At 41.0% G+C, this 16,452-nt stretch overlaps 1 protein-coding gene across 1 annotated transcript in view; it reads right to left on the bottom strand.

Moving 5' to 3' along the window:
* LOC121596331 (homeotic protein ocelliless-like) overlaps positions 1 to 16,452 on the bottom strand; it is an 86,900-nt gene that overhangs the window by 66,585 nt on the left and 3,863 nt on the right. Inside the window, exon 2 of the mRNA XM_041921177.1 lies at positions 1,902 to 2,025. Within this exon, the coding sequence (XP_041777111.1) occupies positions 1,902 to 1,998 (97 nt within the window). The 5' untranslated portion in view covers positions 1,999 to 2,025. The remainder of the gene's footprint in view (positions 1 to 1,901; positions 2,026 to 16,452) is intronic.

Here is a 16,452-nt window from a genome sequence, read left to right as displayed (position 1 = left end):
CGTTTGCCCTTTTCGCTCTGCTGGGTGCAGACCAAGGAAACAAATTCCCATTGGAGTCGACCCGTAACTTAATACTTTTGTTTCGCCCTCTGCTTTTAGCAACCAGCGTTCATAATTTAGAGGACTTTTTTTTTCGACTGAGCATTTTTAAACTACATCCATCAACCAGATATATGAAGAAAGGGAGGACAATAAAACGAGCCGACGAGCAGAGTTAAAAAGCTGATCGTAATTGATTTTTGTTAGATTTTAAACCTGTGCCAAAGCAGGTTGGTACAGATAAGGGCAAAATTCAATTTCGTGTCGTAAAGTGTACTTTTTTTTTTGTTCTTCGTTTGTCCAGCAGGTTTGCTGTGGTCATGGGCCGGAAAAGGAGCGAGCTTAGTGAAGTGATTTACGTCAATCATGGGCGATGATTGAAGACAATGTGGCAAAGCGTGCTTATGTGAAAACATTACTTTACAAAGTGGAACTGTTACACAGAGAGGATGAGCAAAGAGAGGGAAAATTGGATACATATTTTAATTATATCGTGACACAACGCATGAATTCCCATAAGGAAATCGTGTTCTTTTGCATGTAAAAAAATATGTTTTAAATTCAAGCTTTTTTATCTTATTACACTGTTTAAATGCAATTATCTTTCAATAGTTATTAAATTACAATATGATGTCTAGTCCACTCACTACTGTCGACATCTTTCAGTTACCACAGTTCTTATGGCAAACGACTGCTACAAAGCTTGTTTTGTATTTTTTACTGTTCAGGAGGAACGGTCCAAAATGTCCGTATTGCTTAACGAGGCATTTTTAATTTGACAACAATTCTATCAAAATGTTCTCAAATATGTCTACTGTTAAAACTTATTATTTGCCAGAAATATCTTTCGGGTGGTACAACTTTGTAATTTAGTTTGTCCTTTTTGATCACTTTTCGTACAGTTCTAAACGTTTGTATGATTTTACACAATAGTACATTATTTTGAATTCATTTAACGCTTTATTAAATGTTTAAAAAGAAACAAGCTTAAAATTCATTCAAAATATTAGAACAAAGATTTTGAAATGCCTAGGAGACACTCAGAAAGTCGGTATTTATGATCGTCATAGTGTTTCAAACTAACTCTTTCGAAAGTTAGAAACTATTTTAGACGAAGTAAATCACTCATCTTTGATGTGTTAGGGAAAAGGCTTTAAAACATATTTCGTGCGTCTCCTCGATTTATGCAATTTAAAATCGCAAAAATAATAATTGTTTCCAACTCCAATGTTCAACGGAAGTCCCGTAAACACTTTTGGTTTAATTATTATTTATTTTCATGTGTCAGACATTCAACGATAGTTATGAACAGTTCGCCTTAAACCTATCTCAATGTGTTTTAGTGACAGACTTTCTGAAATAGTTAAAACATTGAACATTAAGTCTGCATAACTTTAATATTTTAATATTTGCTATGATACATGCATGATCTATGTCCAAAATCACATTCCAGAATTTTAAATTGTTTATCGCATTTAGATGGAATTAATCAAGGATAGGCCATTCGAGTCTACTACAACTGTTTGGCTCAACAACCGTTGTCGGTCAATGTCTGCCTGTACCACTTGTGGGGTTGGCGCCTTTCAATGACTTTACCCCCCCCCCCCCCCTCTCCCATAGCAGGATAGTCTGTCCTACGTATGACGGCACGGTCTATTTGGGACTTGAGCTCATGACGGGCATGTTGTTAAGTCGTACGAGTTGACGACTGTACCATAGGACCGTTCGAGTCACTCAGGAGAAATATACGCATATGGTGATAAGCGGAGATAAGAACCCCTGTATGTTAGAAAACTTGTTCACAAAGTAGGACAAATTTAAAAATTCTCTATTGGTGTACAAATTCAATCCAAAATACTTACAGGGATGAGTTGGCGCGAATGGATATTCAAGCGTCGGTAACCGGGGCGGATGCGGTCCGGCCGGATGCAGCGACGGTGGGCAATGGTAACAGAACATTCCTCTACCCGCCGTTGCGGACCCAAGCTGAAATGGAAAAAAAACGAGTAAAATCGAGAGTGAGAAAAAACCAACAATTCATTACATTATTACAAGCTACAATAGCGAAAAAGGCAACAATAATTGATAGAAGTGTGAAAAAAAACCCGCCCAATCGAAACGGATAGCAACGCCTTCCCGTGAGGAGAACGAAATAAAGAAGAAAAAGAGTTGGTGAAACATATTGCCCCGCTGGTGCAAAATTTAATTCTGATTTATGGTTTCAATTCGTTTATTAAAAATTAAAACCCACAAAACCATTCCACCGGCCGGTGCTGGAGCAATTCGGTAAGCCGCAGCCGCAAAATGGCGTAATCTCTGACGTACTTGTTACTCTCCCAGCATCTCACCACCCTCCCCAAAAACTCATACAGACACACAATCGAATAAATTACACAGAATGGATGCTTCATTGTGCACAACTTCGAGTGCAAAAGAGAGAAAAAGGGTGTTGGAGACCACCATCGAAGGACTTCCCCAACACAAACCCCCTCGGATCACACAGAGCGCATCGCAAAAGGCGGCAAAGCAATTGTGGGTAATTACTTTTGACAATTAATTAAAAATTATCATAACTCAGCATTCAAAATGGTGCCGGCGAAGGCAGCGGGAAACCATTGTGTACGTACGTACGTACATTGTGTGCGGGCTACGTGGAAACCCCCCTGGGCGATAAAACGCCCCCCACCCATTGTCCCGTGAGCATTCGCACCTGATGTTCTGGAGGAGTTTTCCGGTGAGTTCTACCCACGGTCCGTCCACACCCCATCGTACTCGAAAGGATGTGTATAATGAAAACTTTTATTCCAATTATTGTCATTATATTATTTCACCTGCTCTCGCAACGCTCTCGGAAACAATGGTGGCCACCGGACCGGAAGCACCACGGCATACGGCATCCATCGCGCCATCGTGGCCACCAGCGAGCAACAGCGTCGAGCAGCCAGCGGGCCCTTGTAGCTTGTACCGTACGCCCAGCTCAGTGCATACTCAGTGTACATCTGCATATTTGAGGCATCCTATTTATACCGGGGGCTTGCGAGAAGGATTTGTGATTATAAATTTATCGCCCCGCTGGCCAACGCGCACACCACAACGACCGTGTGAGTGGGTGTGTGTGTGTGTGTGGAACCTGCTTTTTCCGGTGCCGGGAAATTCATAGGGGGCACCCCCGAAAGTTGGTGGCAAAATTAGACACCATTTAATTCGCACCAGAAAAAGCTCAACAGCTTTCGGGCAACAGCGTTTGGTCTGGTTTTGGACTGGTGGCGCGCTGTTCTTTTGGGCTAAATTGAGTCGGTAATTGATGGTGACGATGATGACGCTCACTATAATGATAATGGTAAGTAGTGTGACTCGAGAGGGTGTCGCACATCCGGGATCAAGTTCGTACTGGCCCAGCCGTGGTGGTTTAAGCTCGAGCACTCGAAGTGTAGTTAAAATGTATCCTATTCAGTGGGAGGTATCGTATTGTAGAAGGATTTGTTTTTATGTTATTAGTATTTGAAGAGTGAACGATATGTAAATGGATTTTAAATCATTTTATGCAATTTAGCTTCATTTTTTGTAATAGTAAATTATCTTGAATTGACTAAATGTTATACGTTATTATTTTTGTTTGTTATGTGTATTATTATTTGTTTTTTTTTAAATATTCTGTGTTTCGATCATTTTTCTTCTTATTTTAAATGTTCTTATTTCGAAATTTCTCAGCATTTTTTTAAATTTATTTTGAATTTAACTGATAACATGAATTGGTTTCAACCTGGTTAATTTAAAGATCAGTTTTGGATTATAGTTTAGTTGTTATATCTTGTGTTTGTTTGCAGTAAGTTTCTACATTTATACATCGTTTATCTATTTATTTTGTGATTCTTGTTTGTCATAATTGAATCATCATCATCATCATCATCATCATTATTATTATTATTATTATTATCATTATTATTATTATTATTATTATTATTATTATTATTTTTATTATTATTATTATTATTATTATTATTATTATTATTATTATTATTATTATTATTATTATTATTATTATTATTATTATTTATTATTTTATTATATCATTAAGTCGTAATTATTCCAATTGTTAAGTATTAGCTGATGCTTTGAATATGACATAATCCTTTTAGCATTCTAGAAATCCTTCTCTAAGCATCCACGTGTACGTTGTCGAAAGAAAATAATTAATCTCCTTCCTTCTTTACCTTCCCTCTGCTCGGCAAGCACTTTTATACATACGCGTGTAGGGCGGCAAACCTTCCCATTTGGGCTATTTATAACTAGGAAATTCATTACCACACAAAAGGCATCATTCTCCACCGTTAGAAATGGCAGCCGAGGTACGGGAAGTTTACCTTTCCACCGTACCAGCTGAACCCAACCAACACACACACACAGACCACCAGCCTAAAACAGCTAGGAAGTATACGCCATTCCACTACACTGCGAAGTGAAAGCTTTCAAGCACTCCATTTTGCAGAACGAACGTTACGTTCGATTCTACACTATAGTCTCGGGTTTGAAACTGCCAGCCTCTTAACGAACCGGGTATAGGAGAACTTTCTAGGCGTGTATCTGTGTGACCGCCCAGCCCCATCGACCCAGCCCAGCGCCATCAGCTCAACTCAGCTTGGCTCTTGCTGGCGTCATTTTATTGGATGAGAGTTGTGTTTTATTTATAATTGTTATTAATATTGTTTCATTAGGTGAATAATTTATTGCCTTTTCCCATTCACGCACGCAAGTCTGGCACAGGGGAAAAAAGGGTTCTGCTACTGGTTGTGTTTCGCGTTTGCCTACACCGAAACCAGTGTTTGTGTGGAAATGGAAGATTTATTGTTCGCTCTTTGCAATGGTAAGGGTTTGTTTGTCTGTTGGTTTGGTGTTAGCACCAGCTGCACTGAGCGCAAAATAATTAGTAATAGCAAACCATCTGATGCAGCAAATGTAATCAACACGCGCAGCACTTGATCTCGTTCATTTTTATCGCTCTTTAGTAAGTTGATTTATATAAAGGAGGCTATGATGGTGGTAAGAAAAAAGGGGAAAACATTATTTTATTTTTTACAGCCAAACTTTTCTCTATTACCTCACCGTAAAACTTCATCGCTTCCGCCAGGCTGCAATCATTGAATGCGCATTTTAATTTCATAAAAGCTTCAGCTCGCTGCAACAGTGAATTGCATTCCCATTTTTATTCCCCCAGCTGCAGGCATCAGACCGTCCCAACATCGTCTGGTGTCGAATGATAGAAGTGATAGATCTAAATTGTCTCAACTAGCCGACGGAAAGCAAACGGCTCTCCCCCCATCCCTCCTAGACCCTTTTTTACGCCCGGCAAAAACTAGCATCAGTAACATGCGCCGATTGGCTCAAATGCATTTATTGATGTAAATTTTATTTTTCCTTTATTTGCCGCAACCGCAACCCTCACCCTCCAAAAGCTGGCCGGGGCTGTAATAGTGGTGGTGGTGGTGGTGCTGCTGTTTCGTGGCAAACCCGAGACCGACTGCATCTCTACGCCCCGATTTGTAGCTGGCGGCAAAACAGGAGCTAGTCTAAATTACAACCTGCCAAAGGGGAACGCGGTCTGCGATCAAACGGCCGGCTTGGCGCGTGTAACGAGACGAACTAAAAACCCCGCATTTTGCTTATAGTGTTGGTCAATTTTTAGTGAACAAAAAAAAAAAAAACAACGAACACACCCTCCCTTCTGGCACGCTTTTCGGAGTGTAATTTTTGCGCCGACTGTACTGTACCGCTGCAGGCATTTTTGCATAAACTGCATCTAGCTTCTCCGTCCGCTGGCAAGATACTGATACCCCTACTGATCCCCACACTGCCGCATCCGGAACAGACGAAATCCGCACCATACCATACATCCCCAAACCGGACGCTCGGATGATGCAATTCGCGGTGCATTCGCGCTAGTTTGCTGCAAGTGCAGTGCAGCTCGCGCTCCGCAGCAAAGAAGGCAGCGGCGCGGCCACTCACTAACGAGACAGAGAGAGAGAGAGAGCGAGAGAGCGGATCGCATTTTTCGCGATGTAATTATTTAATCTATTTATGACAATTTTGCCGGATCCTCCCGAGGGGCCACGGATCGCGGCCAGGGAGACCTAGCTAGCCGTCGCGCGTCTATTGCCTAGATCCGGTCGGATCTGCTCTAGCCCGGCGATGCGCAGTGCGCCCCGCACACTACTTCCGAGGCCGGTCGGATCTGGCCACCGGGTTACACCGCACCAGGAACCCACAAGTAGGGAAGCAAGTGGGGCCGCGCGTGTAATTGAGTGGTAAATTGAATAGGATGATACGATAATTGCATGTAGATTAGTGCCACGGTATGACACTGGCGGTGGCGCGCTGTTTTGAGAGTATGGAAGAAGCAGCAGCAGCAGCAGCTGGATCGCTCATTCAGCTTCCGTACCCTTCCGGTCCCTTTTGGGCTGGTTGGCTGTTTGGCTCAAGGGCAAACCTTCGGTCGGGAATGGAACGGTTTGCTTCTGCCTAAACGTTGCCAGCCCACGGTAGCACAGGGAACGATTTATTGGGTCAGTTTGTCGTCAAGGTATTGCCGGTGATGTGAGGACAATCTTCTTAACGCACGGGTTGAATGATTTATGATAGCACTTTAGCTGCCCGGCTTTGATGGATCGCTGTCCGCGATCGGAAGAGTGATCGTTAAACGCCCACATGTTCCTGTCAGCACTTGGCGCGTACTTAAGCTGATCATTTGCATGGCCGTTTAGATTGCAGTTTAGCTTAGTTTGCACTGTTCGGATTCAATCGAACAGGGAATTCGCTTAGAAAGTGGTATGATGTAAGCCTTAGAGCCTTACTTCCTGGATATTTCACACATCCTCACGCTTGTTTGATTAGTTTTCAAATATTTGTATACGAGTCCTTTGGAGTCTTAACTCGAGTATAGCATTTGTGGGAAAGAGCCTCCAAATATCTATTTGTTAAACCCTGTTCACTAATAAATAACCCTTTTTAAGGTACAATTATGGAAATTACCCTTCCTTACAGTAGATTTCCACTAGCTTAAAGATAAAGGTTAGAAACAGTTTAACCATTTTTCGATTTTACAATGCGTTAAATGTAAGTAATCAAATAATAAGCAAATAGTATATATCTTTTCCTTCATATTTGGCGCAACAACCTCCGTAAGACTAGGCCTGCCTATGCCACTAAAAGGCATATTAATGTATGACTTATTTTTATAACCCCAATAAGATGATCAAATCCTGTGTATAGGACGCCTTGGTCCTTATGGGGCTTTGACCCAAGAAGAGCATTTTGTTAGGTTGACGACTGTACCAAGAGATCTTACTCGATAATTCACTTAAAAGCTTCTAAATACGATGACCACTTGGCTTAAAACTAAGATAAGAGCGTATTGATGTTTCACGAGGAGATATGTCAAACACATCTTGACGTGTGCTAGAGAGCAATAATTGATAAAATTTGAATCCAATTCATGAATGTGACCAAACAAATCATGCATTTGCTAAATCACATGAATTTTGAATTAATTATTCACTCATATTCATGGACTTCTTATAATAAAATCAGTAAATTAGTGATTAGTGACAAGAATAATTATGTTCCTATCTTTGGAAAAACAACTAGATTAAGGACGTTCTGGATTATTAGAGCCGATTGGACCTTGTAAAATAAAGAGTTAGTCCTTGCTTCGTGTGGACAAGTCTAGATGGGAATTTAACAACGTCTAGTCTTTACGATTAGATAATTGTGGATTATTGGATAAAATGTAATGTAATCAAAAATCTATTTAAACCCTACTACCGATGGTTTAATAGTAGAAAAGTTTAAACTTCATGAAGCGTAAAATGCTCTACACAACTTCGAAACAAACTCATGTTATAGTTCATATAATTAGTTGCTTCCTCAATCATTCATTCAATAATAATGAAAAACTACTCAGCAGTCAGCTTCTTGAATCTTTTCCTAACTCCAATGACTCAATTTTGAACACAGAATAAAAGATTTTGAAGAATAAAGTTATTACTTGGGGACACTCGATGGTTCGTCGACTATTCTTCTTAGTTACGGGCCACAGTGCTTAGGGAATGAACGTTGTTTATAGCTGAAAACTGCTCTTGCTTTTTATTGACATAAATACTGCTCACTTTTCATACACTTGCACTTGCACTGCGTACTTCAACGAAGCGCCTGGAAAGCTCCACCCAAAGCACCGACAGCCGAGCGCGCCGCCACTATTCCACCGAATTAACATCAATCACTGTGCGATCGATTTGCATGCTGCGCCGGGCTGCGTTCGTTGGCCGTTCGATACGCTCCCCCACCAGGCCGGGCGAGAGCACCGGCCGGGTCCAAGCCGCCCCAAGGACCGCACACCGAACCGCACCACCGTGCCCTCCGTGTCAACTCGATTCAATGCCTCTGATACCATTCAATTCAATTAAGCTCAATTTAGATCGAATTGTTTGACCATAAAGCACACGATGGCACGATTTTGTCAATAATTTCTTACATAAATTAATTGTAATAAAAACTCATTTCCACGCCCGAGCATGCCATTCGGTGCGGGCCGCGCACGGAGGCCCCAGCTTGCCATCGTCGCCCGCTTCGCCTTCGCCAGCCGTCACAGGCAAACGAATTGAATTAATCAAGACGGATGGCTGTCGCATGGCGTGGCGGGTGCGTGTAAAAAGTGGTGTTGGATTTTCTTAGGATGCATTTTTACTCATCTAGAAAATCCCGACCGAGAACATGCGCTCAAATGGAAGGAATTCGTGTGTGTGTGTTTAAAGCGATGGCGTGCTGGAATTTATTAAGATAAGCAAAAATCTCGAAATAAAGGGGTAAGTTGTACGATTTGCGTTGAATTTCACACGGTACGCAAACGGCACACCTCGAACACACTGCAGCGCAAAACACACTTCAGCCACGCTCAAAGCCCGTTTGCCGTCACTTTTCCCACCTTTTGCGGCTCTAATTGAATTCCTGCGCAGTTCATCTGTTTCACGTTTTGCGCTGCGTGCTGTGGTTACGCCTTCCTGCGCAAAAGCAGCACTAGAGCGGGGAAAATGAGTTTAGCAGCCTCTTGAAAAACGCCTTGACAAATCGTATGCCAAAGTATGCACCGAGATGTTATCTGGGGCGACTGGTCCCCGGCGCACTCGAGCTCGAGCAAAATATCACGCGCTTCGCCAGGCTTCGCTGTCCTTAAGCGATTTTTGCGCAATCCTTCCGTTTTGTGTGATCGCGCAAAACGTTCATATTTGCTCTTTCTTTCCTGCCGTCTCTGGTGGCGGCTGTGAAATACTTTTGGTTCATTGAATTATGCTCAAGGAAATGGTGAACACTTGTGCCGCAAACATTGGGTATTTCGGTGCGTGTCAGCAGGCTTGCGGATAAAAAGCGATCAAGTGCTGCTGATACGCAAAGAGTGCAGCAGTTGTAGCCCGCATTTTTGCTCCACGGTTGGTACGGTATGGTTTTATTAACATTTATGTTATTTGGCTGTTAATACGCTTTCTGGCTTAAATCACGCCACAAAAGAGGGAAAGGACGAACACTTCAACGGTGTCGTGGTTCGTCAGCTTCAAGACAAAGGTTGCTTTGGATTGAATTCTACCGAGAGCAAAGGAATTCCACAAGAATAGTCCTTTCCACACAAAATACAGTCTTTTTCATCGCAATTTTGTAGAAAAAATTCTGATTGCATAGACTGAAAGAAGCTCGAACACTGGGACAAACCTTCACGCAACCGTTGCTGACCCAAAAACGGGAAGCCGTTGGCTTACTAAATTAAACGACACAAATTGAATTAATTAATATTAATTCATGAAAATGTATATCGTTCCCTAGCATCAGCACTGTCGTCAATTAGTGTCGCCGTTAGTGCGCAGCTCACGTTTTGCGCACGAGTGCCTTCGCTGTGCGTAAACGCCGAAACGCATGAACAGCGGCGCATAAACTGTGGTGTCGGTTTGGTGGTGCAGAGCTGCTTTGAAGTTTGCTTCGGAGATGAATAATTCTAAAGTCCGTTTTGACAATCTCCCCTGTGAAATTATTGTTCAATGTTATTAAGCCAAGATCAATTTGTTTATGGTCCATTTAGAAACGGTTTATAACAACCAATTCTAGCATGATAATCCCGATAACTCATGCTGGTTGGATCGTTCCCAGGGTAAAACCATTGAGGCGTTATAAATCGCAGCATCGCAGCATGAAACGATCGTTTGGCGCCTTTATTAGACTTGCACGTGCCTCTGCCCGGGAAATGGGAAAGATGCAGTAAACGCCTCGAGCTGGGTTGCATACACTGCCGACCAGCATAATTGAACTGTTGTGGTACAAATGAAGACGCGGCTATTAACACGATAATGTGATGATCGAAAGCTACGGCAACGGTTTACGGATTAGATTGGGTTTGGGAAAATGATTCAAATTGATTCAAATTTGTACGCGAGTTATGAGTTATTCAAAAACGATTAAAATGGCCGCTTCACTTGGAATCCCTCTAACTTAGTAATCTTGGAATCTACAGTCACGTCAATTCGTTTCCATCGCTTGTCTCATAACTCGTTATTGCCAGTCTGATGGTATATCATATCTGCATTGTGTTAGACTATGACTATGACTATTGATAATTACGAATCATTTGACTACAGCTCATCGCAGAATGATTTTAGGGATAGATATGTCTACTATCCAGTATTTTCCAATCAGATTTCCACTATCCGTTATATGCAGAACTATATTAACAGTTTTGTCCCCGACTTACGGAAAAGATACATAAATACAGTAAATGTATGGTTTGTACAAAATGCTATTTCACATATTTGTGTTATTTTAAATTTTACAAACCATTTTTACGTCACTAATCATAAAAAAAACTAACAATAAGCCTTAATTAAAATATACACTTTGAAACATAGGGTTTTCGTATTTATTATTGCATTTAAAAATCATTCAATAATGCAAAAGACTTATTTTTGAGAATATTTTTTAACGAATTTTTACAAATGTTTTTTTTTTAACCGTTTTTAAGCTTTTGTGTGTTTTAAAAGGATAATTATCAACCTTTATTTTTGAAGAATATTGCATTTTTCTACAAAAAATATTTCTCACCCTTCTTTTTTATGTAGAAACCAAAAAACGTAAAAAGATTTGAAAAAAATTAAAATGCCATGACATACTTTGTGTATAACGGCTCAGAACAGATCTGATCAGATAAAAGCATCACATAAACCTCAACAACATTTTTTCAACGAACCCAAATGTTTGCTATTGTTACCCAGGTGACATTTGTACTAAATTTTCAACCATGATCTGCTCGAATGGTTCTCGAGATACCAAAAATAATGTGGATTTGTGTATGATAAACCGTGTAGAGCCGGTCTCATGGTACAGTCGTCAACTCGTACGACTTAACAACATGCCCGTCATGGGTTCAAGCCCCAAATAGACCGTGCCGCCATACGTAGGACTGACTATCCTGCTATGGAGGGAAATCAATAAGTCACTGAAAGCCAACCCCACAAGTGTGTTGGCAGGCCTTGACCGGCATCGGTTGTTGAGCCAAAGAAGAAGAAGAAGAAGAAACCGTGTAGAAAGTATCAAAATTTCGTTTGTGCGTGCGAATGACCTTTTGCTATTGGATGAAGTGGGCGTCCAATTTGTTTTAGATTAATTTGCTTGAATATTTGGCGAAAAAAGAAGTTACATCTCGTACGGCGTTATTTGGTGAAAATTCGATGGTTTTTTTTTAAATAAACTATACAACCAGTAATAAGCATTAAAAACGTTATTTCCCAAAGGATAGTGAAGAAAGCATCGAAAAATACACTTCACAGTGGATTTTAAAGGGCTTTTTCTAAAAGTCCCTTAAACTGGTACAGTTTAAGGGAAGTTTAAGGTACCAGTTTAAGGGAAATAGCTCGAAACCTCGACTTTAGAACTCGAAAATGTCAATTGGGTACAAACATAGTTGAGGCACGTAATCAAAACTTGATTTTTTTCCTACCACCGTTAACTAAATAGTCAATTTATTGTAAGACCGCTATAAAACGAAAAATCTTGATATCCTTACTACAATTTTTCGAGTTATGTTGAAGAAATTTCATCTCAAATTGACAATACCTAATTTGTTACAACACTTTGCCAAAATAATGTTCTAAAACTCTCGTAAAAAAAGTGCAACTAATATGAAATTGAACGAAACAAAAAAGTTTCAGCAAGGGTTATTACGCCTGCCGAATTGCGCTTATCAATTCTTGCAATTCTTTTTCTCCTCTTTCACTAAAGCACGCTCTTAGCAGCAACTAATCGCATTACCTTCGTAAATTTAACCACTCTCGATTAAAAACTTTCTGACCAAAACAGTAAAACAACACAATATCCAAAACATCATACCTTCCCGACTGCATCGTGCACTGACCTTGGCCCGATGATGGTGGCGGCGACAGGGTACACGTAGCCCCCGCCGTAGGACCGACCAGCGCACCAAACACCCCCCCCCCCCCCCCCCCCCCCGGGGGTAACCCAAGCACCTCATCTACTAGTCAAATTTCATTCTATTATAGCTCATCATATTCACATAATACATCCGTCATAAATTTAAAACAATTTGCGCTAGCACAGCCACGCCACTGCCGGAACACGCGCGAACGTGTGTGTACGATCGCGCGGGTCGCCCCAGACGCGAAAAAGCATTACGTTTGATTGTTGCCATCGGTGAAGGTGAAGGGGAGGATGAGAGGGAATGAGGCGCATATTTTTTTACGACCAGCGTCTCCGGTTAGGGTCCGATGGTCGTTGACGGTTGCGTACCGAGCCGGTAGTATCATCGCGCACAGCACTTTAGTTTCGGGCTGGTCATTTCAACGCCCTCACTAAAACGTGCGACAACCCCGGTCCAGCGCTTGCTAACTGACCCTTCAGCCCGAGCTCAGGTTCAGGTCCGGCTAGGCGGAAATGGGGTTTAGGATAGGGCACAGTTTCGATTAAACATTCATCGACTACCAAAGCGCACACAGACACACACACGTTGCAGCTCATAGTACATTAGAAGGTGCATTCCGGTTTAGTAGTGACACGCATACCAAAACAAGGATGTGCAGCTGCAACAACAACAACAAAAAACGGTTCCAACACTTCAAACTGCTGCACAGATTGCACTGCAGGGAGCACGAGTCAAATTACGTCACGGTTCAGCACGGGATGTTTTATGCACCAGCAGCGTACGTAGCAGTGCAGTGAAGTTGAACAGACTGATTGATCTGATGGGGAGTTTTTTTTTTTTTGGCTTAGGTCGACACTGGTGACGAATGTCTAAAACGGCCGAGGAAATGAAATTTATCCTTCGATCGTTTGGTCGTTGTAAATGTGTGTTAGGAGGTCACGTCGTCACTAGCGGGTACGTAGAGACGGGATTTTTGGACTGGATTTTTCAAATCTAGTTTAACCCCTTTTCGTTGTGCTGAATGTTTGATTGATTTGAGCTTCTGTTTCATCCGTTACTGGTCTAGCTATGGATGCGGAGGTACGTGTCTTAACTGTTTTGATTATTTTTTATGATTGTGTATTATATGAGAGAGCATTTTTTTTTTTGTTTGGTTTTGCAAATCATATTATCATTCCAATTTCGCATTATTTAAATTATAACCTCTTCAGGCAGTCGCCAAAAATCAAGCACTACTATCCAAAAAACGCACACATTTCGCACTGTGACAAACGCCGTAACGATGCGCACGATAATTTGGGCCCACCATCAATGAGCGTAATGCCAGCCTGACAGGCATGCCAGACCCACCAGGAAGGGAAGGGGACGGGGTTACCGAGACTCTGGACTCGCTGGAGATGCAAAATGATGCTGGCACAGACCATCCAGCATCCACGGAGAAAGAGACGGAGACGAACGTGTCGCTCGTTTATTGCACCCTTCCCCCGGGGGGCACTGGTTATACGGACGCGATTATGATGGTGTGACGGGCGTGATGACGCTGATACGTATGCAGATAAATTTAAATTATTAATTTAATTTAATTCAATGAAATCTAATTTAATAAACGGTCGGTTTTGATACGTTGTTTTAAGCCATGGCACCATCCGCTTTGTATCCGCTTTGGATCCGAGCTGGTTTCTTGTACCGGGACGGGCTGGTAGGGAGTGAGGTCTCTATTTTTTTTTTTTGAGGGCGACCAGCACTTTTGTGCCATTCATGTGTGTGTGCGTGTGTGGGCACGTATTGCAATCTTTTTATTTTTGGCCAGTAAACTTATGTTTCGCTCCTCATATTATGGTGCTGTGTGTGTGTTTTTTCGGTGCATCCGTGTGCCCCTAACGAGGCAAGAGGAATCACGGGAAGTTGTGTGTGATTGAGTAGGGAAGGGCATCAAATGTGTGATTTGGTATTACCAGAAGATGCTGAGATTATTGATTAGTCAAAACAACGATATATTATAAGTAGAGGCGAATGAAGCAGAGATGCTCAAACTCAATAAATTAAATATCAACCTTTATTGCAATATAGATTGAAAATGTAATCAGAGGTTAATTAGGTTAAGTTGTACAGTTAGATATAATCTTTAGCATAGAAACAAACATTAGTATAAGTTAGGATTTGATAAAACAGATCATACCATATTGAATTCATACAATTCCTACTTGCAAAAACTGAACGGTCTCAGGACTAATTATAATATATTAGGCGTTGAAAAGCAAAACTGCTGTAACTCGTGGACCCCCACTATCAGTAATGTAAACATACAAATAAAATCAATTTTAAGAAGAAGAAGGAGAAAATGTAATCCCTTTCACTACTATCCGTAACGGGTGTAACTCTTGATTTATGGCATTTGACACTCATTCAGATCACATCATTCTTTTCAAGACCTATTCGTGCAATATTTTCCTAAGTCTTCTATTGAATAACGCAACAATTCCACCAAGGCTACTCCTTTTTAGATACCTACTGTAACAAATTATGTACTAAATACACTTATTCTAAAACCCTTCTTCAATTATCCTTATTCATCATTAAAGTCAATGACAGAGTTTTGCATTTGACATTTTTGCAACTAAATCGTACTGATTGGACTCATCATTTTTCTTTTTTTATTCATGTTCTTTAAATGCCTGTTGAAAATAATCAGACAATCATTTCAATTCTTAAAGTTAAGTTCAGACGAAGTTATTAATATAGTAGTTAAGTTTACCAAGTTCAATCAAATTCATTCATTGTTTTTAAGTATTTTAACTTTAAACTCTTGATTTTAGAATAAGATTGTATCTAAATTCAGTTAAAATACATTACGTGAACTTGAATTCCATGGCAATTATTGAATAATTAGCATGTTTTTTCATACGAAAGATCCCAGATTTATTCTTGATAAGCCTTGAGAATATAGGGAAGTTACATTCTTTCTCATATCATTTTAATTTCCTAAAGCATTCTTTAGGTAATTCCTGCTCCAAAAAAAACGGACTCAAATGATTCAATACTAAACCGTACCCTCTTTGAATTACAATACAATGCGCAGTGTCCACTAAACAACGTCCGATGTTATCAACATTAATCATGAAGCACGGTGCAGCACAAGCACTGTTTGTGGCACACATTAACGACACACATACACCGCTGCATCCATCTATTAACCAAGTCTATTTTTAGCAAACACACCAGATTGCTTTACTGCAGAAATAACGACCTGAACCTACGCCAACGTGGTCCTGTTTACTAAAATAATGTACAACTGTTACTGGAGCCCGCTTCTTTGAAACCCTTTTCCCTTTTCCGCTCTGCCGAATTGCGTAGGTTTGGAAGCTTTAAGCGTGTGGTGTAGAGTTTGCCTTGTTTAGCCTATAAATAGACCCGCCTAAAGATAGAACCACCGGAAAGCGCTCATGAGCAAAAGTGTGCCAGTTGTGCTGTGCTCCGGGGGGGATGTCTCTTTGATGTTGCTCTCGGGGTTGAGCAACCCGGAAAACTTACAGCAATTTGCAATGGGAGAATAGATGCAGATGCGTCCACAGTTTGTTAGAGTGTGCGAGAAGATCGCACGATCGCCAACACAGTGGAGAAGGGCGAGTAAATTCCATTAATTGTGACCAATTAAATCATGCGCAGTGTGGCGAATGAAAGCGTTCTTGCTTGGACTTAGCAAAGAGGTATAAGAGTGGTGTATTTTTATGTACATTATGATTATGAATTGTGAAACACATTTAAGAACAGCATATTAAAATTCCACCAAACCATCAATCTATTTTTGTTGGTGGAGCCATGCTTTCCACCACAAACCGTGATTTATACTGGACACGGTGAACGGTGAACGGTGAACCACAAAACCCCAAAAAAGGACATGAAAAATATACATTTATTACAATCATTGGTGCTGTCATTGGTGGTCC

This window comes from Anopheles merus, chromosome 3R (assembly GCF_017562075.2).
Source record: "Anopheles merus strain MAF chromosome 3R, AmerM5.1, whole genome shotgun sequence".
NCBI lineage: Eukaryota > Metazoa > Arthropoda > Insecta > Diptera > Culicidae > Anopheles > Anopheles merus.
The sequence above is the reverse complement of the archived record's forward strand: the minus strand, read 5'-3'. Positions and strand labels throughout refer to the sequence as shown.